This window comes from Drosophila miranda (genome assembly GCF_003369915.1).
Source record: "Drosophila miranda strain MSH22 chromosome Y unlocalized genomic scaffold, D.miranda_PacBio2.1 Contig_Y3_pilon, whole genome shotgun sequence".
Classification (NCBI taxonomy): Eukaryota; Metazoa; Arthropoda; class Insecta; order Diptera; family Drosophilidae; genus Drosophila; species Drosophila miranda.
The window spans coordinates 8894925-8920349 of NW_022881625.1; the positions used below are offsets into that span (position 1 = coordinate 8894925).

A 25425-nucleotide genomic window follows, 5' to 3' on the forward strand; every position below is an offset into this window, starting at 1 on the left:
GGATCTCTCCCTTGATGGAGGTTGGGTCAACCATAGCCAATAGGAATGGGTCTTGTATTCGCGAATGGAAGGAATTTATGTGATGTGTGCAGGATTTCGATTGCACAATGTGTTGCTCAAGGAAAATGCCTCCGCACAGATAAGTGACGCCTCTCGTGTTGGCACAAATTGCACAATGGAAATTTTGTGTGCTTGATTTGCCTCATGCCTCAAAGCACAAAACAAGTTGATTCTGATTGACGTGCGGCCAAAAAAACACCTACTTTATATTGCAAATAAGTTCCTTCAAGGTTTTCCAGTTGTAAAGATAATTTAGTATGAGAAATGTGTTTACTGTTGGGCAAATTGATCAGGGAGGAGCGGAAAGCGTTCTCCGTGGGATGATTGAACTCGATGCTAAAGTTCCGAATGAGTCGAGCGATGCCCAGCTCGAGCTCCATGTCCACGATGCGCTTTCCAACGCACATCCGGGGTCCAAATCCGAAGGGCAAGAACACAAACGGATTCTTCAGCTTCAAGTCATTTGCCGGCATTGCCCGTTGGAGTCTGTGGCGTTACGAATCCAACGTTCTGGCAGGAACTCAGCAGCCTTGGGGAAGTGCTCCTCGCTTGATAGCAAGCTCAGGGAACCATCGACACACAGGTACCAGCTGGCACTTGGTATCCGCTCAAAACGCTGTCCCGATTGAGAAATCGGCCATTGCCGATGACCAAAGGATAGATCCGTTGTGACTCTTTGATGCAGGCACGTAGATAGGGAACGTTCTTCATCGATGCCTCAGTGAATTCGGAGTCCTTCTCGGGTAGAACCTTCATCACCTCTTCTCGGAGTACGGCCTGCTTCTTCGGATTCTTGGCAAGGCACAGCAAGGCCGCTGTAAAGGTACTTGAGGTCTGGAAAAAAAGGATGTATGAGATAAGGGTAAGTATGAGAACAACAGACTATGTAAGGTATCCACTCCGGCCATTAGCATGTCCATGGCCATAACCGTCGCCACCTTTTTGTCGATCTTGAGCAGCTTTTCCAGTACACTCTGCTCGCTCTCAGGGCGGACAACACCCTCCTTGGCCTCTTTCTCTAGACGCTCTATAGCTTCGTCTACATACGCTGAAGTTATTTCTTGAACGCCATCTAGGGACTTCATTAGCTTCATTAGCTTGGGTGTTTTAACGTAACGCCAGATGGAGGGCTTCATCTCCAGATCGGCTGTTAATTCAAAAAAATCGTCCAGGTACTTGAAAAGTAACACAGCCTGGTCGTTATCGCCCGACTCTTTGAGCAGTGCCAACTGCTTGTCCAGAGCCACCACAGAGACTGACTCGAGGGTCCACCGACTTATAACGTTTAAGAAATCATCTGGAGCTTCCTGGATATCGATATCACGGAGTGCTTTAATACTGTGAAGGGGGGAGAACATACTTGAGCGTAAACAGGGATTTATTATCAGTCATACGCACCGTTGCACAAACTCCTGGTTCACTTGGGACATCTTCTTATAGTAAAGCCGCACGTTCTTCGGCTGCATTAGGACAGGATTTACAGCCGATCGAAAGTCGCTCCAGGTTTTTCCTTGTGTGGGTAAAGCTCCCTCCACTCCCTGGAAGAAATCCTTTCTATGAGTCTTCCGATGATAGCGAAGAGTATCGCTGCCAGGCCGATGCGGCCACACTCCTTCGTTCCGGAACACGACCTCGAAGTCCTTGGGATTGTGAGTCATCAGGTATGACGTACCTCCCATCATACCTGGTAAATATAATATGTTTCCATAGTCGTCTTGCAAAGCTTTGAACAATTTCACAATGTCCAGTTTGCTATATTTTCCTCCAGGCATAAAATTCCGAACAGTAGACAGAAAAGTTGTACTAGGAATCTGATTAAAGCGACGAGCTTGTAGCCACTGTGCATCATTTCTGGGCTCTGCTACAGCTGCTGTGGTCTGCCAACGCTACAAGAGATTTAAAAACGTATATCACTGTGATATCGGATCTATATGTATACTATATATTTACCAGCGGACTGCTGACAGAGAGGGCTGCTTTTTGCGCCTGAATTATAGATAGACCGCTGCGCACTTTCAACATTTTGCTTGTTAGGAACTTAATTCATTCACTGCCAGAGCTATACTGCTAAATCATTCCATTAGCTAGCTATTTGAAAGGCCTGCGAGAGCTTTGTTGCAAAAAGAGCTGACCGATAACAGAGCACAAACAGAACAAGAGAGAGAGAGAGTGCCAAAACACGTTAGCGGGAGCGTGCGAATGCCAAACAGAAATAATTGTAAACATTCGTTTGTCCTTCTTGAAGGTAATTTAATTTTTATTGGGCCAACATCGAAAATAAATGAAACAGAGATAAACAGATAAAGGTACAAAAAATGAAATCAAACATAAAACGCAAATAAAAATTCCAATAATCTCATCGTGGATTCGGCCACATGCGACTTTCACGTGGCGATGGGAGCTTCAATTGATTGCCAAATCGAGGCCTCTCCTCCTGATTGACCGCCTGCTTTGACGGTGTGTTGGCGGCCGACGCCACCGAATTGTGGTTTACGAGGACATGGCGAATTCGTGGCACAGCCACGCGATTGCGCTGATGCTGAGCCCCGCCGACGGGCAGCACTGAGGAGCGACTCGTGGGCACCAATTCTTCATAGGAGATCCCGGCTTCGCGGTCATTTTCAGTGCTCTCATCGGTCATATACTCGGAATCGCTGGGCGATCTTGTATCCGGCACCGCTGATTTTGTGCGTGGCTTTTTGTTCGAGCGTGTGCCAATGCTGCGTCTGCCCAATCCCCCGCTGCGACGCAATGTGTTGTCCAGGACGCGGACCCGCTTTAGTGGCGACTTGGACGCCTTCAGCTGGCTGTTGGCCAGCCGCTGTGCGGTAGACGGCGACGGGCGTATCGAATTCAGAGAGCTCATGAGGCTGCGCTTGGCGTTGGGAGTCCGATACCCCGAAGAGCTGGCGGCTGCTGATGGATTCAGTCGCTTGTGCAGATTCCCAGTGCTCTTGGTCATATTGGGAGTGATCAGCTGGATTGTTGGGGTCTTGCGCAACGACATTGTCGAGGTCGACATTGAGGACATGTTCTTCAAAGTTCGGGGCGTGCGAGGGGCCGTTGAACCGGCAGTCGGCGGTGGCATCATCAATATGCTGCTGCTGCCCGTCCTCGTGGTGGGCGGGGCCTTCTTGCGGGCCGAGCTCTGCTTGGCCTGCCGATAGTTCTCCCATTCGCCAGCCATCAGCTCCAGTATGTTCTCGCCATAAACCAGAAACGGGCCATGCGATTGCACCTCATAGGCGTGCACCAGTTCAGTGATCTGCTGCTCAATCTTAGGCAGCTTCGAGGTGATGGCCTTGCGTTCCTTTTCCTCTTTAAGGAACTGGCCGCCACGATTGTTGAAACGATTCGGCTCGTTGGCCTTTGCCTCTAGAGCCTGCATGCGGGACCAAAGTTCTGCACGGCTCTCGTACAAATCGAAAATCTCCTTGTTGCACGTGTAGAAGCTCTTCAGATCATCCAGCTGCAGCTCGTGCAGCTCCAACAGGTCTTCGTTGTAGTAGTTGGAGAAACGCTTGCGCTCCTGCTGGCTCTTGAGCGTTAGATCCCACCACTTGCTTATCTCGACGCGCAGCTGCTCGATGAACGTCTTGAGGTTCTGGCTGCGCAGTGCCTGGCAGCGCTGCAGCTCCGAATGGAGGATGTCATAGGTGCGCTGCGTATTCTCGGTGCACTCGCGCACTCGTCGCATTGCGCTCTCGTCCGTCTCCTGGAGGCGATCCCACAGCACGTAGATCTTCTCGCGCATGTCATGGATTTTGGAGCGCAGCTCCTGGATCTGCTCGGCATAACTGTTGCGCATCTGCCGCAGCCGCTCTAGTGTCTCTGGTGTTAGATTGTGGCTCAGTTCGTTCAGTAGGCGATCCTCTGCATCGGTCTGGGGCATCAGCTCGAGCATCTTCATGTCATGCTTGATGGCCTTGCGCAGCTGGTCCAGCTCCGTCTGGCGCACTGCGCGCTGAGAGCGCAGGTTGTCGAGATGGTCGCGAAAGCCGTCCATCTCATCGGGCAGGGGCAGCGGCTCTGCCAGTAGAGGGAGCGGCAGTGCGCCCAGCTCTTCGCAGAGCTGCTCCTGCTGGAGCAGCAGCTCCCCGATCTCCGCCCGACGTTTCGAGAGCTCCTCGCGCAGATGCTCAATGCTTTTGTCCAGCTTCAGCTGCCATATGATCAGTGGCACATCGTCGGGCCTCTGACCAATGTCCACCGTCTCATGGAGGAGTCGGGTGAGGTCGCTGGCCTCGGCTCGGAGTGCGGCTATGTCATCCAGGATGGCCACCTGCTTCTCCCGCGACTCGGTCAGCAGATCCGTATAGAAATTATCCGCGTGCGCCTTGAGTTTGTGCAGAAAGTCCTCGCATGTCTTCGGCTCGAACATGAGGGACCACATTGAATGGAGCTGCTCCACATGCTCGCCAGTCATCTCAAGGATCTCTCCCTTGATGGAGGTTGGGTCAACCATAGCCAATAGGAATGGGTCTTGTATTCGCGAATGGAAGGAATTTATGTGATGTGTGCAGGATTTCGATTGCACAATGTGTTGCTCAAGGAAAATGCCTCCGCACAGATAAGTGACGCCTCTCGTGTTGGCACAAATTGCACAATGAAAATTTTGTGTGCTTGATTTGCCTCATGCCTCAAAGCACAAAACAAGTTGATTCTGATTGACGTGCGGCCAAAAAAACACCTACTTTATATTGCAAATAAGTTCCTTCAAGGTTTTCCAGTTGTAAAGATAATTTAGTATGAGAAATGTGTTTACTGTTGGGCAAATTGATCAGGGAGGAGCGGAAAGCGTTCTCCGTGGGATGATTGAACTCGATGCTAAAGTTCCGAATGAGTCGAGCGATGCCCAGCTCGAGCTCCATGTCCACGATGCGCTTTCCAACGCACATCCGGGGTCCAAATCCGAAGGGCAAGAACACAAACGGATTCTTCAGCTTCAAGTCATTTGCCGGGCATTGCCCGTTGGAGTCTGTGGCGTTACGAATCCAACGTTCTGGCAGGAACTCAGCAGCCTTGGGGAAGTGCTCCTCGCTTGATAGCAAGCTCAGGGGAACCATCGACACACGTACCAGCTGGCACTTGGTATCTGTAGTGTACCAGAGTTTAAATATATATATATGTAAACAGATATATAGGCCCTCGGTATCAGCAGATGACCATGACTGACTTAAGGACGGGGTACAAATAGGGTTGGTCGTGTGCACTCTTGCTAGGCTCGGGTCTAGCTCGCCGGATGGTCGGGGTTCTTCCTCGCCTAATTGTACTATCGTACTCCACTACATTTAATTAGTGCACTTTACGGGAACTATAAGTGATTATATAAAACAAAGGAAACTGAAATACTGATAGCGCCGACACGCCAAAAAAAAAAGCCCTACTGAACCATTTCTATTTAGAGAGAACCTAGGTGTTGATTGTCCCTCTCTTCTGTACCCTCCCTACCATGACATTGCGTTCGAGTTCTTGCATTGTCCCTTGATCAATCCTTTACTAAGGTTTACCACATTTTATAAGATCCTGGCACGGATACTCGACAGGCCATTTTTATGATTTTAAAGATTCATTTCAATCCAAAAAGATTCATATTTTAATATAATGTGAGACTTCAATTTCAATATTCATTACGTTGCAGTTGTAGAAACACAACAATTGACTTAGCTTCTAATTTGTGGGTAATATTTCCTTAATCCTAATTATCATATAAGTTTAGTTATAAATTCATTATTTTAAAGCATGAAAAACATTAGGGTATAGATATATATATATATATAAACGAGAGAATAAGAATCGAAATCGTAAACAAAAGCTAGATCAGACTGGGGTGCATTATACACACTGAGCAGACGGGTTTGAATCATTATACACTGTATGCATATCTACACTTTCAAGTTAATAGGCTCTTTTGACCAAACTACTTTTTGCTGTACATAATTACTCACTCCGGCGTTATTGTCTTACGCTGATCGTTGGGCCCAATGATGTCGTAGATGTTGACCGCAGCTGTTTAAAATATGGAAATCATAAATATATAATGCATACAATACAATTACGCTACAAACACCGTCGCATAGTCATCAGTCAGTTGTTTTGGTTTTCATAATACAGACAGAAATTTAATTGTTATGCTCTATCGCGAAAATTGAACCAAAAGGTAGCAAACGAAGACAATTTAGTGTGCATATGCACATATGTATGTAGGTATGTACGCGCGTAACATCAAAGAGGGGTGTTAATAAAGTTTCAGTTACATTACGTTAAACTGCTGATGTTTATGCGTTGGAACTTGATAATGAATTAAATGTAAATTGGACAAAACTCGATCCTGTGCTGCTGCTTTGTAGACTGTTGACCGCCTGAAGTTGGTTAGAGGTCAACAGGTGCGATGTATATGGTTCCGGGCCGTACTGACGAATCTTCCGCCAAGCTTGTATTTAGTTATTTATGTCTGAGCAGCACTAAATATTCTTGGCGATTAAGGCTGATCTGTTCCACTTGGATCTTTGGAGATTCCGACTTGGTGGCAATATAAGGTCCAGAAAAGATGAATTATGGATGGAGTTGGAGAACCCTCGACAACTGTTCGCCTAAGCCAGCTCCCAGGGTAGTCTTCTCGAGACTATACCGCGATGGGGCAGCTTAGGTACACCTCCCTGCAACATAGGTTATGTCAGCACGTGCACGGCACTTATATGAAAACATACCTCTTTTCCCAAATATATCTGCACTAAATTCTTGTCATTCACTGACCACTGAACTGTACGGCACTTGTAACTATATGCTTCCAGCATATATTTGTGGAAATATATATATTTTCCGGATAGCACTATATATATGTGTGTGCAATATGTATGTTGCTCGCACTCGGAAATTATCACGTCTTTACAGATCGATCAACTTTCTTATATTGTTCAAAGCAGTAATAGACGATGGCCTGAGTAGCCACTGCAGCAGAGCTTTTGAGCTTTTTACTAACTGTGCAATCGTATGATCCAGAACATTCGCAGCAGCATAAAACGATCGTCTAATGCACAGCATAGCTTAACTGTGCAATCGTACGATTGCCGTCTATGCTTCCCACTGTCCGTCGCTTGTATGTGTTCGTGGGCGTTCGGACTTAAGAGCGGCTAAGGCTTTGATCCAACCTTAAGAGCGGCTAAAGCTTGATCGTTCGAAATATCACTAGGGGGTCTCACGAGACGAAAGAAGATAACCAATTCCCTATATTTTGTGCTGGCTACTACACCACAGATAATTATACAAGACCTGCTCGACGAATAATTATCTGAAGAACTTGATTAGGAGAGATTATTTCCTGATTTGAATGTCTTTCAGATGATACACGCCGAGATATTTCTTGTTCCCATCGACCAATTCGTAATAGTACGGACTTCGCTTTTTAATTACCTGAGCGGGAATGAACACAGGGGCTAGGTTAGAACTAAACTTTTTTATAGCACTACTTTGTGTGAAATTTCTAGCATATACCAAATCTCCCGAAGCGAATACTGTCCTTTTGAAAACTTGACCGTCTATCACTTTCAAGTCTGGGAACTTACTCTGATTCTGTTGAATACTTTCTATTAAACTCAGATACTCAGCTGATTTGAATTGATCTGAGTCTAGATCAACCATGGGGTTTATTTGCGTGAGCTCCTCTATAGCCGGTTCATCCTGACGCGATAGAGTGTCAGCGACAACATTCAGTGTCCCCTTTCTATGTAGGATATTAAATGTGAAACTACGCAATTTCATAGACCATCTGGCTAATCTACCCGATAAATCCTTTTGTTGCATTAACCATTTAAGTGCTGCGTGATCGGTTATGACTACGAAGTCCTGTCCCTCAATATAAGAGCGGAATTTTTTTTATTCCCTTTATGACTGCTAAGCACTCTAGTTCGGTAACCGAATAATTACGTTGTGCCTTGGATAATTTTTCTGACATGTAAGCAATTGGCAATTCAACGCCGTCGCGTTCTTGAGCTAAAACACAACCGATTCCGTAAGTGCTAGCATCACAGAGCAAAATAAAAGGTTTTGAGAAGTCAGGAGTTATCAAAATGGGTGATGCGGTTAAACAGGACTTTAAGGTCTCAAACGACTGTTGAGCATCATCATTCCACTGTAAATCTTTTTTCTTCTTAAGCAACTCGGTTAAGGGAAAACTAACGGTAGCATAATTTTCAACGAAACGTCGGTACCAACCGGATAACCCCAAAAATCGACGCAGTTGCTTAACGGTAACTGGCACAGGGAACTTCGAGATGGCCTTGATTTTGTCTGGATTTGTCTTTATCCGACCATTACCAATAATAAAACCCAAATACGTGATTTCTTTTATGCAAAAGTTTGATTTCCCTATGTTAATGGTTAGATTTGCTTTGCGTAGACACAACGCTATCTCCTGTAACAACAGTAAATGCGACTCGAAATCCTCTGATAAAACAAGTAGATCATCTAAATATACGAATACACGTGTCCGAAGATGAGCTGGAATAACTCGATCCATTAGTCTACAGAGAGTTTGAGCGGCATTGCAAAGACCAAATGGCATCATTTTATATTGATATAATGGTCGGTTAGGCACTGTAAATGCAGTATACTGTCGCGATTGTTCATCCAACGGGATTTGCCAAAATGCGTGTTTCATGTCTAATCCAGTGATGTAACGAGCGGGTGGTAATCGACTTAGAATACCATCAATATGTGGTAACGGATATGCATCCCGTCTTGTAACCTTGTTCACTTCTCTTGAATCGAGACACAGTCTATATTTTTCGCCTTTCTTTACCAAAACGCAATTACTGCTCCAGGGACTAGTCGACTCCTCTATAACATCGAGCGCAAGCATATTGTCCACCTCGGCAAACATCAATTTCTCTATGGCTGGCGATACCGGCCAATGTCGTTGCTTAACGGGAATAGCTGCTCCAACATCTATAGAGTGTGTGACTAAACTGGTACGGCCTAATCCTTCAGTAGCGAAAGATGGAAAACAACCTATCACTTTATCTAAGCGAATTCTCTCGTCTGCTGTCAATTTATGTAGGTTCGGTGGTTCTTCGACGTCATCCGTACCTCCAACATCTAATTCAGATACCTCTGCAGTGTGTGAGATTTTATCTAAAAGTCCAAATTTTTGCCAGAAGTCTATCCCCAAATAGACGTCTTGCTTGAGTTCAGGAATAAGAAACATTTCTAGGTCTGCCGTGCATCCACGGTAATTAATTTGTGTTATCAGCTTGCCTATAACCTTACTTTCAGTATCGTTAGCCGTTCGTATTGCTCCTGAACACTTCTTAACCTTGCAATGCGCCAACATTTCTTTCGCGGCTGAACCTCCAATACAACTGATTGTGGCCCCGAATCCAACAAAGCTATGTAATCACTGCCTTCAATGGTGACACTGGTGTACAGCCTGCTATCCGAACTAAGAAATATAGCTGAAACAAACTTGTTCTTATTCTTGCGAACCATCTTCCAAAATTGTCTCAAACGTTTAGTTGAACGTTTGGGCTTTCTTACAAATTTAAAACTATCTATCTTATCAAAAATTTTCTTACGCGTTGTAATATAATTTGCTTCCCTTTCAGGTAAAGGAGTAAATGAAAAATGATGTGCCGTAGGCAGGGTTTCCTCTACTGTTTGTGAGCTGATCTTAGGCTCCCTTAAACTTTGGTCGTTCGTTAAACTAGTAGGTGATTCTTGCAAACTTTTTTCTAAGGATGTGTCTGCTTGTTGTTGTTTAACACATCCTTCTGCCGGTTTCCCGGAGGGTTACATTTGGGACATACCGGTTTGTAAGTATCTTTTGTTCCACACCCGTAGCAAAAGATCTTACGAGGACCTACACAATCGTCAAATTTATGACCTTTGTTGTCACAGTTCCAGCAAGTTGGAACTGACTGTGAAGTACGACGTTGTATTTGACACACTTCATTATGCTCGACCAAGTCATCGAATAGCTGCTCGCTATCGTCTGGACCTGACAATTCCGATACGTATGAGCGAAGAGTCCTTTGCTTGACCGATCTTATATCGTTATAAAACTGCTCGTGCTTACGTTCCTCTCGTCGTAATAACGATCTATTGGCAATCTTTAAGTGAAGAAGCTCGTGGTGAAGAGTGGGCTTGGAATTTCTAATAAGTAGATTCACAACATCTTCTTCTGTAACCGAATTTTGAAGCCTATCCACGAGATCTTCGATAGCATATTGAAAGTCATCGAAGGATTCGTTTTCGCCCTGACGACGTTTCCTAATCTTTTCCCAGATATCATAGTCGGTCTCAACATCTTCAAATCTTCTTCTAAACTCTATACAAAACGTATCCCAATTAAAGTTTGGGTAATTTCGATGGAATTTCCAGTACCAATCACTAGCTTTTCCCGCGAATAAAAGATACAAGTGATCACAAAGCAATTGATAATTGTTATAAAGATTTTGTTGCGTTAGAGAACGTACTCGATAAATAAACTCATCCATCCTCATGCAAGTTTTTGAACCATCGAATTTAATGCGCCAATTCTGCATTATACTGGAAACTTTTGCTGGTGCTACGTGTGAGCTCGAATTACTTCGATTTGCACTCGCTCTTGAAAAATCTAAAAGAACTTCTGCGTGACTATCTCGTGCTTGACCGATACCCACGTTATTTGTTTGGTTAATGTTATTGTCACCGGAAACATCGGGAGAGATATGTTCTGGTTGCGTCAGCTGGAGTGACGCTAATTGACTTTGAATCGAAGATTCAATTGTTTTGCTTAAAAATGAAGTTAGTTGTTCCATTAACTGAGCCTGTTGAAGGCTTACAGCAGACTGGACGTAGTTAGCGATTTCCACTTGAGAGGTTATTGGAAGGGTTGTGTTGTTGGTTTCAGTTTCTGTTAGTGAGCGATCTAACCTGGATCGTTGAGTTGCTCTCGTATTCATACCCCTTCTAATAAACTTTTGGCCCTTTTTAGGTCGATTAGACGTTCCGTCTATTGCGCTAAAAGATTCGTTAGCACTAGTTGGTCGTGTTCCTTCGGCGTTAAGCTCGGCTAACAACGGGTTGTTAGAGAATGTTAGTGCCAGAGCAGAACAATCTAATGAACAGGTGGGACATTTTGGGTTTGTCCTAATCTGTTCCAAAATACAAAGTTTATGGAATTTGTGTCTACACGGGGTGTTGGCTATAATCTCACTAGTTCCCAATACTTCGTTGCAAATTCCACAAAATGGTTCTGCTTCCTGCAACGCAGTTGTTATGTCATCTGTACTTCGCCTTACAGCCATTGTATATCAGACAATATTTAAGGAATTAAAGAAAAAAAAAAATAATAAAAAAAAATTATATAAGAAGGTATTAATTGTAATAATAATGTCTGTCTTTCCCACATGCCAGAATACTTACGAAATATCTATTTGGTTTCAGTAGGCTTTTCTATTTTCGTTAATATGGACTAATTATCAGTTAATGACCTCGTGCACTGAATCATTGGACAACTATCGCGATTTGGCAATATAAAATTGTAAATCCGAATAACTCAAGATGCCTAAAGTGAAAAAGCAGGTTTGCTTTGGTCGATCAATCCAAAATAAACTGAATTGGAACCGCTAAATCCTAAAACAATTCCTGTTTATTCTGATCACTGTATGATATTGCATAACTGTCTCTGATACTCACAATTCGATACTGTAGGTCTGTTTTGGTCAACCAATCCGAAATAAAATGAATTGCAGTTGCTAAATCCGAAAACCGAGTCAAAGTATAAATTTTGAAATCTTTAACCTTTGTGCAATATTTTGCAAAAGAAAATGTGTCGTTGAAATTTTGATGTATTACCGGTTGAGCTTGGAGAACCAAGGCAAGATTTGCTTGTCTTATTAAACTAAACGGCCTATATAGTAAGACACTATAAATCCAAATTTTAATATCGGCTCTGAATTGGTTTTAGATTCTAAGGCAAGTTGCCTGGCCCCACGTTGGGCGCCATAAATGTGTAGGGTACCTGAGTTTAAATATATATATATGTAAACAGATATATAGGCCCTCGGTATCAGCAGATGACCATGACTGACTTAAGGACGGGGTACAAATAGGGTTGGTCGTGTGCACTCTTGCTAGGCTCGGGTCTAGCTCGCCGGATGGTCGGGGTTCTTCCTCGCCTAATTGTACTATCGTACTCCACTACATTTAATTAGTGCACTTTACGGGAACTATAAGTGATTATATAAAACAAAGGAAACTGAAATACTGATAGCGCCGACACGCCAAAAAAAAAGCCCTACTGAACCATTTCTATTTAGAGAGAACCTAGGTGTTGCTTGTCCCTCTCTTCTGTACCCTCCCTACCATGACATTGCGTTCGAGTTCTTGCATTGTCCCTTGATCAATCCTTTACTAAGGTTTACCACATTTTATAAGATCCTGGCACGGATACTCGACAGGCCATTTTTATGATTTTAAAGATTCATTTCAATCCAAAAAGATTCATATTTTAATATAATGTGAGACTTCAATTTCAATATTCATTACGTTGCAGTTGTAGAAACACAACAATTGACTTAGCTTCTAATTTGTGGGTAATATTTCCTTAATCCTAATTATCATATAAGCTTAGTTATAAATTCATTATTTTAAAGCATGAAAAACATTAGGGTATAGATATATATATATATATAAACGAGAGAATAAGAATCGAAATCGTAAACAAAAGCTAGATCAGACTGGGGTGCATTATACACACTGAGCAGACGGGTTTGAATCATTATACACTGTATGCATATCTACACTTTCAAGTTAATAGGCTCTTTTGACCAAACTACTTTTTGCTGTACATAATTACTCACTCCGGCGTTATTGTCTTACGCTGATCGTTGGGCCCAATGATGTCGTAGATGTTGACCGCAGCTGTTTAAAATATGGAAATCATAAATATATAATGCATACAATACAATTACGCTACAAACACCGTCGCATAGTCATCAGTCAGTTGTTTTGGTTTTCATAATACAGACAGAAATTTAATTGTTATGCTCTATCGCGAAAATTGAACCAAAAGGTAGCAAACGAAGACAATTTAGTGTGCATATGCACATATGTATGTAGGTATGTACGCGCGTAACATCAAAGAGGGGTGTTAATAAAGTTTCAGTTACATTACGTTAAACTGCTGATGTTTATGCGTTGGAACTTGATAATGAATTAAATGTAAATTGGACAAAACTCGATCCTGTGCTGCTGCTTTGTAGACTGTTGACCGCCTGAAGTTGGTTAGAGGTCAACAGGTGCGATGTATATGGTTCCGGGCCGTACTGACGAATCTTCCGCCAAGCTTGTATTTAGTTATTTATGTCTGAGCAGCACTAAATATTCTTGGCGATTAAGGCTGATCTGTTCCACTTGGATCTTTGGAGATTCCGACTTGGTGGCAATATAAGGTCCAGAAAAGATGAATTATGGATGGAGTTGGAGAACCCTCGACAACTGTTCGCCTAAGCCAGCTCCCAGGGTAGTCTTCTCGAGACTATACCGCGATGGGGCAGCTTAGGTACACCTCCCTGCAACATAGGTTATGTCAGCACGTGCACGGCACTTATATGAAAACATACCTCTTTTCCCAAATATATCTGCACTACATTCTTGTCATTCACTGACCACTGAACTGTACGGCACTTGTAACTATATGCTTCCAGCATATATTTGTGGAAATATATATATTTTCCGGATAGCACTATATATATGTGTGTGCAATATGTATGTTGCTCGCACTCGGAAATTATCACGTCTTTACAGATCGATCAACTTTCTTATATTGTTCAAAGCAGTAATAGACGATGGACTGAGTAGCCACTGCAGCAGAGCTTTTGAGCTTTGTACTAACTGTGCAATCGTATGATCCAGAACATTCGCAGCAGCATAAAACGATCGTCTAATGCACAGCATAGCTTAACTGTGCAATCGTACGATTGCCGTCTATGATTCCAACTGTCCGTCGCTTGTATGTGTTCGTGGGCGTTCGGACTTAAGAGCGGCTAAGGCTTTGATCCAACCTTAAGAGCGGCTAAAGCTTGATCGTTCGAAATATCACTAGGGGGTCTCACGAGACGAAAGAAGATAACCAATTCCCTATATTTTGTGCTGGCTACTACATATCTGCTCAAAACGCTGTCCAATTGAGAAATCGGCCATTGCCGATGACCAAAGGATAGATCCGTTGTGACTCTTTGATGCAGGCACGTAGATAGGAACGTTCTTCATCGATGCCTCAGTGAATTCGGAGTCCTTCTCGGGTAGAACCTTTATCACCTCTTCTCGGAGTACGGCCTGCTTCTCCGGATTCTTGGCAAGGCACAGCAAGGCCGCTGTAAAGGTACTTGAGGTCTGGAAAAAAGGATGTATGAGATAAGGGTAAGTATGAGAACAACAGACTACGTACGGTATCCACTCCGGCCATTAGCATGTCCATGGCCATAACCGTCGCCACCTTTTTGTCGATCTTGAGCAGCTTTTCCAGTACACTCTGCTCGCTCTCAGGGCGGACAACACCCTCCTTGGCCTCTTTCTCTAGACGCTCTATAGCTTCGTCTACATACGCTGAAGTTATTTCTTGAACGCCATCTAGGGACTTCATTAGCTTCATTAGCTTGGGTGTTTTAACGTAACGCCAGATGGAGGGCTTCATCTCCAGATCGGCTGTTAATTCAAAAAAATCGTCCAGGTACTTGAAAAGTAACACAGCCTGGTCGTTATCGCCCGACTCTTTGAGCAGTCCCAACTGCTTGTCCTGAGCCACCACAGAGACTGACTCGAGGGTCCACCGATTTATAACGTTTAAGAAATCATCTGGAGCTTCCTGGGTATCGATATCACGGAGTGCTTTAATACTGTGAAGGGGGAGAACATACTTGAGCGTAAACAGGGATTTATTATCAGTCATACTCACCGTTGCACAAACTCCTGGTTCACTTGGGACAGCCCTCTCTGTCAGCAGTCCGCTGGTAAATATATAGTATACATATAGATCCGATATCACAGTGATATACGTTTTTAAATCTCTTGTGGCGTTGGCAGACCACAGCAGCTGTAGCAGAGCCCAGAAATGATGCAGAGTGGCTACAAGCTCGTCCCTTTGATCAGATTCCTAGTACAACTTTTCTGTCTACTGTTCGGAATTTTATGCCTGGAGGAAAATATAGCAAACGACATTGTGAAATTGTTCAAAGCTTTGCAAGACGACTATGGAAACATATTATATTTACCAGGTATGAGGGAGGTACGTCATACCTGATGACTCACAATCCCAAGGACTTCGAGGTCGTGTTCCGGAACGAAGGAGTGTGGCCGCATCGGCCTGGCAGCGATACTCTTCGCTATCATCGGAAGACTCATAGAAAGGATTTCTTCCAGGGAGTGGAGGGAGCTTTACCCACACAAGGAAAAACCTGGAGCGATTTTCGATCGGCTGTAAATCCTGTCCTAATGCAGCCGAAGAACGTGCGGCTTTACTATAAGAAGATGTCCTAAGTGAACCAGGAGTTTGTGCAACGGTGCGTATGACTGATAATAAATCCCTGTTTACGCTCAAGTATGTTCTCCCCCCTTCACAGTATTAAAGCACTCCGTGATATCGATACCCAGGAAGCTCCAGATGATTTCTTAAACGTTATAAATCGGTGGACCCTCGAGTCAGTCTCTGTGGTGGCTCTGGACAAGCAGTTGGGACTGCTCAAAGAGTCGGGCGATAACGACCAGGCTGTGTTACTTTTCAAGTACCTGGACGATTTTTTTGAATTAACAGCCGATCTGGAGATGAAGCCCTCCATCTGGCGTTACGTTAAAACACCCAAGCTAATGAAGATAATGAAGTCCCTAGATGGCGTTCAAGAAATAACTTCAGCGTATGTAGACGAAGCTATAGAGCGTCTAGAGAAAGAGGCCAAGGAGGGTGTTGTCCTCCCTGAGAGCGAGCAGAGTGTACTGGAAAAGCTGCTCAAGATCGACAAAAAGGTGGCGACGGTTATGGCCATGGACATGCTAATGGCCGGAGTGGATACCGTACGTAGTCTGTTGTTCTCATACTTACCCTTATCTCATACATCCTTTTTTTCCAGACCTCAAGTACCTTTACAGCGGCCTTGCTGTGCCTTGCCAAGAATCCGCAGAAGCAGGCCGTACTCCGAGAAGAGGTGATGAAGGTTCTACCCGAGAAGGACTCCGAATTCACTGAGGCATCGATGAAGAACGTTCCCTATCTACGTGCCTGCATCAAAGAGTCACAACGGATCTATCCTTTGGTCATCGGCAATGGCCGATTTCTCAATCGGGACAGCGTTTTGAGCGGATATCAAGTGCCAGCTGGTACCTGTGTGTCGATGGTTCCCCTGAGCTTGCTGTCAAGCGAGGAGCACCTCCCCAAGGCTGCTGAGTTCCTGCCAGAACGTTGGATTCGTAACGCCACAGACTCCAACGGGCAATGCCCGGCAAATGACTTGAAGCCGAAGAATCCGTTTGTGTTCTTGCCCTTCGGATTTGGACCCCGGATGTGCGTTGGAAAGCGCATCGTGGACATGGAGCTCGAGCTGGGCATCGCTCGACTCATTCGGAACTTTAGCATCGAGTTCAATCATCCCCCGGAGAACGCTTTCCGCTCCTCCCTGATCAATTTGCCCAACAGTAAACACATTTCTCATCCTAAATTATCTTTACAACTGGAAAACCTTGAAGGAACTTATTTGCAATATAAAGTAGGTGTTTTTTTGGCCGCACATCAATCAGAATCAATCCTGCACACATCACATAAATTCCTTCCATTCGCGAATACAAGACCCATTCCTATTGACTATGGTTGACCCAACCTCCATCAAGGGAGAGATCCTTGAGATGACTGGCGATCATGTGGAGCAGCTCCATTCAATGTTGTCCCTCATGTTCGAGCCGAAGACATGCGAGGACTTTCTGCACAAACTCAAGGCGCACGCGGATAATTTCTATACGGATCTGCTGACCGAGTCGCGGGAGAAGCAGGCGGCCATCCTGGATGACATAGCCGCACTCCGAGCCGAGGCCAGCGACCTCACCCGACTCCTCCATGAGACGGTGGACATTGGTCAGAGGCCCGACGATGTGCCACTGATCATATGGCAGCTGGACAAAAGCATTGAGCATCTGCGCGAGGAGCTCTCGAAACGTCGGGCGGAGATCGGGGAGCTGCTGCTCCAGCAGGAGCAGCTCTGCGAAGAGCTGGGCGCACTGCCGCTCCCTCTACTGGCGGACCCGCTGCCCCTTCCCGATGAGATGGACGGCTTTCGCGACCATCTCGACAACCTGCGCTCTCAGCGCGCAGTGCGCCAGTCGGAGCTGGACCAGCTGCGCAAGGCCATCAAGCATGACATGAAGATGCTCGAGCTGATGCCCCAGACCGATGCAGAGGATCGCCTACTGAACGATCTGAGCCACAATCTAACACCAGAGACACTAGAGCGGCTGCGGCAGATGCGCAACAGTTATGCCGAGCAGATCCAGGAGCTACGCTCCAAAATCCATGACATGCGCGAGAAGATCTACGTGCTGTGTGATCGCCTCCTGGAGACGGACGAGAGCGCCATGCGACGAGTGCGCGAGTGCACCGAGAATACGCAGCGCACCTATGACATCCTCCATTCAGAACTGCAGCGCTGCCAGGCACTGCGCAGCCAGAACCTCAGCTGCGCGTCGAGATAAGCAAGTGGTGGGATTTAACGCTCAAGAGCCAGCAGGAGCGCAAGCGTTTCTCCAACTACTACAATAAGTATTACAACGAAGACCTGTTGGAGCTGCACGAGCTGGAGCTGGATGATCTGAAGAGCTTCTACACGTGCAACAAGGAGATTTTCGATCTGTACGAGAGCCGTGCAGAACTTTGGTCCCGCATGCAGGCTCTAGAGGCAAAGGCCAACGAGCCGAATCGTTTCAACAATCGTGGCGGCCAGCTCCTTAAAGAGGAAAAGGAACACAAGGCCATCACCTCGAAGCTGCCCAAGATTGAGCAGCAGATCACTGAACTGGTGCACGCCTATGAGGTGCAATCGCATGGCCCGTTTCTGGTTTATGGCGAGAACATACTGGAGCTGATGGCTGGCGAATGGGAGAACTATCGGCAGGCCAAGCAGAGCTCGGCCCGCAAGAAGACCCCGCCCACCACGAGGACGGGCAGCAGCAGCAAATTGATGATGCCACCGCCGACTGCCGGTTCAACGGCCCCTCGCACGCCCCGAACTTTGAAGAACATGTCCTCAATGTCGACCTCGACAATGTCGTTGCGCAAGACCCCAACAATCCAGCTGATCACTCCCAATATGACCAAGAGCACTGGGAATCTGCACAAGCGACTGAATCCATCAGCAGCCGCCAGCTCTTCGGGGTATCGGACTCCCAACGCCAAGCGCAGCCTCATGAGCTCTCTGAATTCGATACGCCCGTCGCCGTCTACCGCACAGCTGCTGGCCAACAGCCAGCTGAAGGCGTCCAAGTCGCCACTAAAGCGGGTCCGCGTCCTGGACAACACATTGCGTCGCAGCGGGGGATTGGGCAGACGCAGCATTGGCACACGCTCGAACAAGAAGCCACGCACAAAATCAGCGGTGCCGGATACAAGATCGCCCAGCGATTCCGAGTATATGACCGATGAGAGCACTGAAAATGACCGCGAAGCCGGGATCTCCTATGAAGAATTGGTGCCCACGAGTCGCTCCTCAGTGCTGCCCGTCGGCGGGGCTCAGCATCAGCGCAATCGCGTGGCTGTGCCACGAATTCGCCATGTCCTCGTAAACCACAATTCGGTGGCGTCGGCCGCCAACACACCGTCAAAGCAGGCGGTCAATCAGGAGGAGAGGCCTCGATTTGGCAATCAATTGAAGCTCCCATGGCCACGTGAAAGTCGCATGTGGCCGAATCCACGATGAGATTATTGGAATTTTTATTTGCGTTTTATGTTTGATTTTATTTTTTGTACCTTTATCTGTTTATCTCTGTTTCATTTATTTTCGATGTTGGCCCAATAAAAATTAAATTACCTTCAAGAAGGACAACCGAACCAAAAAAAAAAAAAACAAGATATAAAAAAGCGCTCAAGATTAGCTTGTTTATATTATTATCAGGCCCAAAACTTTCGGCAGTCTATCGACCATTCCATGCCCAATAAATTAAATTTGGCCAAAAAATCTGATGCCATAATTATGGCGATTTATTTGTTTCATTTCATTGAGAGTCAGATCAATCATAATACTATATTCCTAAATATTCCGTAGAAGGTATAACATAGTCGATCAAATAGCAGTTTATATTAAAAAAATATGGCAAATGTTTACAATTATTTCTGTTTGGCATTCGCACGCTCCCGCGAACGTGTTTTGGCACTCTCTCTCTCTCTTCTTCTGTTTGTGCTCTGTTATCGGTCAGCTCTTTTTGCAACAAAGCTCTCGCAGGCCTTTCAAATAGCTAGCTAATGGAATGAATGATTTAGCAGTATAGCTCTGGCAGTGAATGAATTAAGTTCCTAACAAGCAAAATGTTGAAAGTGCGCAGCGGTCTATCTATAATTCAGGCGCAAAAAGCAGCCCTCTCTGTCAGCAGTCTGCTGGTAAATATATAGTATACATATAGATCCGATATAACAGTGATATACGTTTTTAAATCTCTTGTAGCGTTAGCAGACCACAGCAGCTGTAGCAGAGCCCAGAAATGATGCAGAGTGGCTACAAGCTCGTCCCTTTGATCAGATTCCTAGTACAACTTTTCTGTCTACTGTTCGGAATTTTATGCCTGGAGGAAAATATAGCAAACTGGACATTGTGAAATTGTTCAAAGCTTTGCAAGACGACTATGGAAACATATTATATTTACCAGGTATGATGGGAGGTACGTCATACCTGATGACTCACAATCCCAAGGACTTCGAGGTCGTGTTCCGGAACGAAGGAGTGTGGCCGCATCGGCCTGGCAGCGATACTCTTCGCTATCATCCGAAGACTCATAGAAAGGATTTCTTCCAGGGAATGGAGGGAGCTTTACCCACACAAGGAAAAACCTGGAGCGACTTTCGATCGGCTGTAAATCCTGTCCTAATGCAGCCGAAGAACTATAAGAAGATGTCCCAAGTGAACCAGGAGTTTGTGCAACGGTGCGTATGACTTATATTAAATCCCTGTTTACGCTTAAGTATGTTCTCCCCCCTTCACAGTATTAAAGCACTCCGTGATATCGATACCCAGGAAGCTCCAGATGATTTCTTAAACGTTATAAATCGGTGGACCCTCGAGTCAGTCTCTGTGGTGGCTCTGGACAAGCAGTTGGGACTGCTCAAAGAGTCGGGCGATAACGACCAGGCTGTGTTACTTTTCAAGTACCTGGACGATTTTTTTGAATTAACAGCCGATCTGGAGATGAAGCTTTCCATCTGGCGTTACGTTAAAACACCCAAGCTAATGAAGCTAATGAATGGCGTTCAAGAAATAACTTCAGCGTATGTAGACGAAGCTATAGAGCGTCTAGAGAAAGAGGCCAAGGAGGGTGTTGTCCGCCCTGAGAGCGAGCAGAGTGTACTGGAAAAGCTGCTCAAGATCGACAAAAAGGTGGCGACGGTTACGGCCATGGACATGCTAATGGCCGGAGTGGATACCGTACGTAGTCTGTTGTTCTCATACTTACCCTTATCTCATACATCCTTTTTTTCCAGACCTCAAGTACCTTTACAGCGGCCTTGCTGTGCCTTGCCAAGAATCCGGAGAAGCAGGCCGTACTCCGAGAAGAGGTGATGAAGGTTTTACCCGAGAAGGACTCCGAATTCACTGAGGCATCGATGAAGAACGTTCCCTATCTACGTGCCTGCATCAAAGAGTCACAACGGATCTATCCTTTGGTCATCGGCAATGGCCGATTTCTCAATCGGGACAGCGTTTTGAGCGGATACCAAGTGCCAGCTGGTACCTGTGTGTCGATGATTCCCCTGAGCTTGCTATCAAGCGAGGAGCACTTCCCCAAGGCTGCTGAGTTCCTGCCAGAACGTTGGATTCGTAACGCCACAGACTCCAACGGGCAATGCCCGGCAAATGACTTGAAGCTGAAGAATCCGTTTGTGTTCTTGCCCTTCGGATTTGGACCCCGGATGTGCGTTGGAAAGCGCATCGTGGACATGGAGCTCGAGCTGGGCATCGCTCGACTCATTCGGAACTTTAGCATCGAGTTCAATCATCCCACGGAGAACGCTTTCCGCTCCTCCCTGATCAATTTGCCTTGAAGGAACTTATTTGCAATATAAAGTAGGTGTTTTTTTGGCCGCACGTCAATCAGAATCAACTTGTTTTGTGCTTTGAGGCATGAGGCAAATCAAGCACACAAAATTTTCATTGTGCAATTTGTGCCAACACGAGAGGCGTCACTTATCTGTGCGGAGGCATTTTCCTTGAGCAACACATTGTGCAATCGAAATCCTGCACACATCACATAAATTCCTTCCATTCGCGAATACAAGACCCATTCCTATTGGCTATGGTTGACCCAACCTCCATCAAGGGAGAGATCCTTGAGATGACTGGCGAGCATGTGGAGCAGCTCCATTCAATGTGATCCCTCATGTTCGAGCCGAAGTCATGCGAGGACTTTCTGCACAAACTCAAGGCGCACGCGGATAATTTCTATACGGATCTGCTGACCGAGTCGCGGGAGAAGCGGACCCGCTTTAGTGGCGACTTGGACGCCTTCAGCTGGCTGTTGGCCAGCCGCTGTGCGGTAGACGGCGACGGGCGTATCGAATTCAGAGAGCTCATGAGGCTGCGCTTGGCGTTGTGAGTCCGATACCCCGAAGAGCTGGCGGCTGCTGATGGATTCAGTCGCTTGTGCAGATTCCCAGTGCTCTTGGTCATATTGGGAGTGATCAGCTGGATTTTTGGGGTCTTGCGCAACGACATTGTCGAGGTCGACATTGAGGACATGTTCTTCAAAGTTCGGGGCGTGCGAGGGGCCGTTGAACCGGCAGTCGGCGGTGGCATCATCAATTTGCTGCTGCTGCCCGTCCTCGTGGTGGGCGGGGCCTTCTTGCGGGCCGAGCTCTGCTTGGCCTGCCGATAGTTCTCCCATTCGCCAGCCATCAGCTCCAGTATGTTCTCGCCATAAGCCAGAAACGGGCCATGCGATTGCACCTCATAGGCGTGCACCAGTTCAGTGATCTGCTGCTCAATCTTGGGCAGCTTCGAGGTGATGGCCTTGCGTTCCTTTTCCTCTTTAAGGAACTGGCCGCCACGATTGTTGAAACGATTCGGCTCGTTGGCCTTTGCCTCTAGAGCCTGCATGCGGGACCAAAGTTCTGCACGGCTCTCGTACTGATCGAAAATCTCCTTGTTGCACGTGTAGAAGCTCTTCATACCATCCAGCTCCAGCTCGTGCAGCTCCAACAGGTCTTCGTTGTAATACTTATTGTAGTAGTTGGAGAAACGCTTGCGCTCCTGATGGCTCTTGAGCGTTAGATCCCACCACTTGCTTATCTCGACGCGCAGCTGCTCGATGAACGTCTTGAGGTTCTGGCTGCGCAGTGCCTGGCAGCGCTGCAGCTCCGAATGGAGGATGTCATAGGTGCGCTGCGTATTCTCGGTGCACTCGCGCACTCGTCGCATGGCGCTCTCGTCTGTCTGCTGGAGGCGATCCCACAGCACGTAGATCTTCTCGCGCATGTCATGGATTTTGGAGCGCAGCTCCTGGATCTGCTCGGCATAACTGTTGCGCATCTGCCGCAGCCGCTGTAGTGTCTCTGGTGTTAGATTGTGGCTCAGTTCGTTCAGTAGGCGATCCTCTGTATCGGTCTGGGGCATCAGCTCGAGCATCTTCATGTCATGCTTGATGGCCTTGCGCAGCTGGTCCAGCTCCGTCTGGAGCACTGCGCGCTGAGAGCGCAGGTTGTCGAGATGGTCGCGAAAGCCGTCCATCTCATCGGGCAGGGGCAGCGGGTCCGCCAGTAGAGGGAGCGGCAGTGCGCCCAGCTCTTCGCAGAGCTGCGCCAGCTGGAGCAGCAGCTCCCCGATCTCCGCCCGACGTTTCGAGAGCTCCTCGCGCAGATGCTCAATGCTTTTGTCCAGCTTCAGCTGCCATATGATCAGTGGCACATCGTCGGGCCTCTGACCAATGTCCACCGTCTCATGGAGGAGTCGGGTGAGGTCGCTGGTCTCGGCTCGGAGTGCGGCTATGTCATCCAGGATGGCCGCCTGCTTCTCCCGTCAGCAGATCCGTATAGAAATTATCCGCGTGCCCCTTGAGTTTGTGCAGAAAGTCCTCGCATGTCTTCGGCTCGAACATGAGGGACCACATTGAATGGAGCTGCTCCACATGCTCGCCAGTCATCTCAAGGATCTCTCCCTTGATGGAGGTTGGGTCAACCATAGCCAATAGGAATGGGTCTTGTGTTCGCGAATGGAAGGAATTTATGTGATGTGTGCAGGATTTCGATTGCACAATGTGTTGCTCAAGGAAAATGCCTCCGCACAGATAAGTGACGCCTCTCGTGTTGGCACAAATTGCACAATGAAAATTTTGTGTGCTTGATTTGCCTCATGCCTCAAAGCACAAAACAAGTTGATTCTGATTGACGTGCGGCCAAAAAAAACACCTTTATATTGCAAATAAGTTCCTTCAAGGTTTTCCAGTTGTAAAGATAATTTAGGATGAGAAATGTGTTTACTGTTGTGCAAATTGATCAGGGAGGAGCGGAAAGCGTTCTCCGTGGGATGATTGAACTCGATGCTAAAGTTCCGAATGAGTCGAGCGATGCCCAGCTCGAGCTCCATGTCCACGATGCGCTTTCCAACGCACATCCGGGGTCCAAATCCGAAGGGCAAGAACACAAACGGATTCTTCAGCTTCAAGTCATTTGCCGGGCATTGCCCGTTGGAGTCTGTGGCGTTACGAATCCAACGTTCTGGCAGGAACTCAGCAGACTTGTGGAAGTGCTCCTCGCTTGATAGCAAGCTCAGGGGAACCATCGACACACAGGTACCAGCTGGCACTTGGTATCCGCTCAAAACGCTGTCCCGATTGAGAAATCGGCCATTGCCGATGACCAAAGGATAGATCCGTTGTGACTCTTTGATGCAGGCACGTAGATAGGGAACGTTCTTCATCGATGCCTCAGTGAATTCGGAGTCCTTCTCGGGTAGAACCTTCATCACCTCTTCTCGAAGTACGGCCTGCTTCTCCGGATTCTTGGCAAATCACAGCAAGGCCGCTGTACTTGAGGTACTTGAGGTCTGGAAAAAAAGGATGTATGAGATAAGGGTAAGTATGAGAACAACAGACTACTTACAGTATCCACTCCGGCCATTAGCATGTCCATGGCCATAACCGTCGCCACCTTTTTGTCGATCTTGAGCAGCTTTTCCAGTACACTCTGCTCGCTCTCAGGGCGGACAACACCCTCCTTGGCCTCTTTCTCTAGACGCTCTATAGCTTCGTCTACATACGCCATAGTTATTTCTTGAACGCCATCTAGGGACTTCATTAGCTTCATTAGCTTGGGAGTTTTAACGTAACGCCAGATGGAGGGCTTCATCTCCAGATCGGCTGTTAATTCAAAAAAATCGTCCAGGTACTTGAAAAGTAACACAGCCTGGTCGTTATCGCCCGACTCTTTGAGCAGTCCCAACTGCTTGTCCAGAGCCACCACAGAGACTGACTCGAGGGTCCACCGATTTAAAACGTTTAAGAAATCATCTGGAGCTTCCTGGGTATCGATATCACGGAGTGCTTTAATACTGTGAAAGGGGGAGAACATACTTGAGCGTAAACAGGGATTTATTATCAGTCATACGCACCGTTGCACAAACTCCTGGTTCACTTGGGACATCTTCTTATAGTAAAGCCGCACGTTCTTCGGCTGCATTAGGACAGGATTTACAGCATATCGAAAGTCGCTCCAGGTTTTTCCTTGTGTGGGTAAAGCTCCCTCCATTCCCTGGAAGAAATCCTTTCTATGAGTCTTCCGATGATAGCGAAGAGTATCGCTGCCAGGCCGATGCGGCCACACTCCTTCGTTCCGGAACACGACCTCGAAGTCCTTGGGATTGTGAGTCATCAGGTATGACGTACCTCCCATCATACCTGGTAAATATAATATGTTTCCATAGTCGTCTTGCAAAGCTTTGAACAATTCCACAATGTCCAGTTTGCTATATTTTCCTCCAGTCATAAAATTCCGAACAGTAGACAGAAAAGTTGTACTAGGAATCTGATCAAAGGGACGAGCTTGTAGCCACTCTGCATCATTTCTGGGCTCTGCTACAGCTTCTGTGGTCTGCCAACGCTACAAGAGATTTAAAAACGTATATCACTGTGATATCGGATCTATATGTA

General features: G+C 46.5%; 3 protein-coding genes and 2 pseudogenes across 3 annotated transcripts; 1 reads left to right on the plus strand and 4 right to left on the minus strand.

Annotated features, from left to right (window-relative positions):
• Positions 1-323: 323 nt before the first annotated feature.
• Positions 324-2152, minus strand: LOC117194835 (annotated as a pseudogene).
• Positions 2141-4525, minus strand: LOC117194836 (protein regulator of cytokinesis 1-like). Its single transcript, XM_033399312.1, has 2 exons — positions 2425-4525; positions 2141-2187 (listed from the first exon to the last, which is right to left on the minus strand). The coding sequence occupies exons 1-2, from the start codon at positions 4523-4525 to the stop codon at positions 2141-2143; spliced, it is 2148 nt and encodes a 715-aa protein (XP_033255203.1).
• A 9656-nt stretch (positions 4526-14181) lies between these two features.
• On the minus strand, positions 14182-15023 carry LOC117194837 (probable cytochrome P450 12a4, mitochondrial). The gene is made up of 3 exons (XM_033399313.1): positions 14999-15023; positions 14492-14939; positions 14182-14436 (listed from the first exon to the last, which is right to left on the minus strand). Exons 2-3 carry the CDS (start codon positions 14735-14737, stop codon positions 14182-14184), a joined length of 501 nt encoding a protein of 166 aa, XP_033255204.1. The 5' UTR covers positions 14738-14939; positions 14999-15023.
• Positions 15024-15342: 319 nt separating this feature from the next.
• Positions 15343-21328, plus strand: LOC117194838 (annotated as a pseudogene).
• Positions 21329-21853: 525 nt separating this feature from the next.
• LOC117194839 (probable cytochrome P450 12a5, mitochondrial) lies at positions 21854-24769 on the minus strand (the record flags this gene model as incomplete). Its single annotated transcript, XM_033399314.1, has 3 exons — positions 21854-21897; positions 23759-24278; positions 24380-24769. Coding segments are annotated over 3 exons (954 nt in total), but the record flags the coding sequence as incomplete, so codon positions are not given.
• Positions 24770-25425: the final 656 nt, after the last annotated feature.

Excerpts from the sequence above, each read along its gene's own strand:
- LOC117194836 (XM_033399312.1), bottom strand. The coding sequence starts at position 4,525 with ATGGTTGACCCAACCTCCATCAAGGGAGAGATCCTTGAGATGACTGGC. Across the intron at positions 2,188-2,424 it reads AAGTCGCATGTGGCCGAATC|CTCTTTTTGCAACAAAGCTC; the intron begins CACGATGAGATT and ends GTTATCGGTCAG.
- LOC117194837 (XM_033399313.1), bottom strand. The coding sequence starts at position 14,737 with ATGAAGCCCTCCATCTGGCGTTACGTTAAAACACCCAAGCTAATGAAG. Across the intron at positions 14,437-14,491 it reads TAATGGCCGGAGTGGATACC|ACCTCAAGTACCTTTACAGC; the intron begins GTACGTAGTCTG and ends CCTTTTTTCCAG.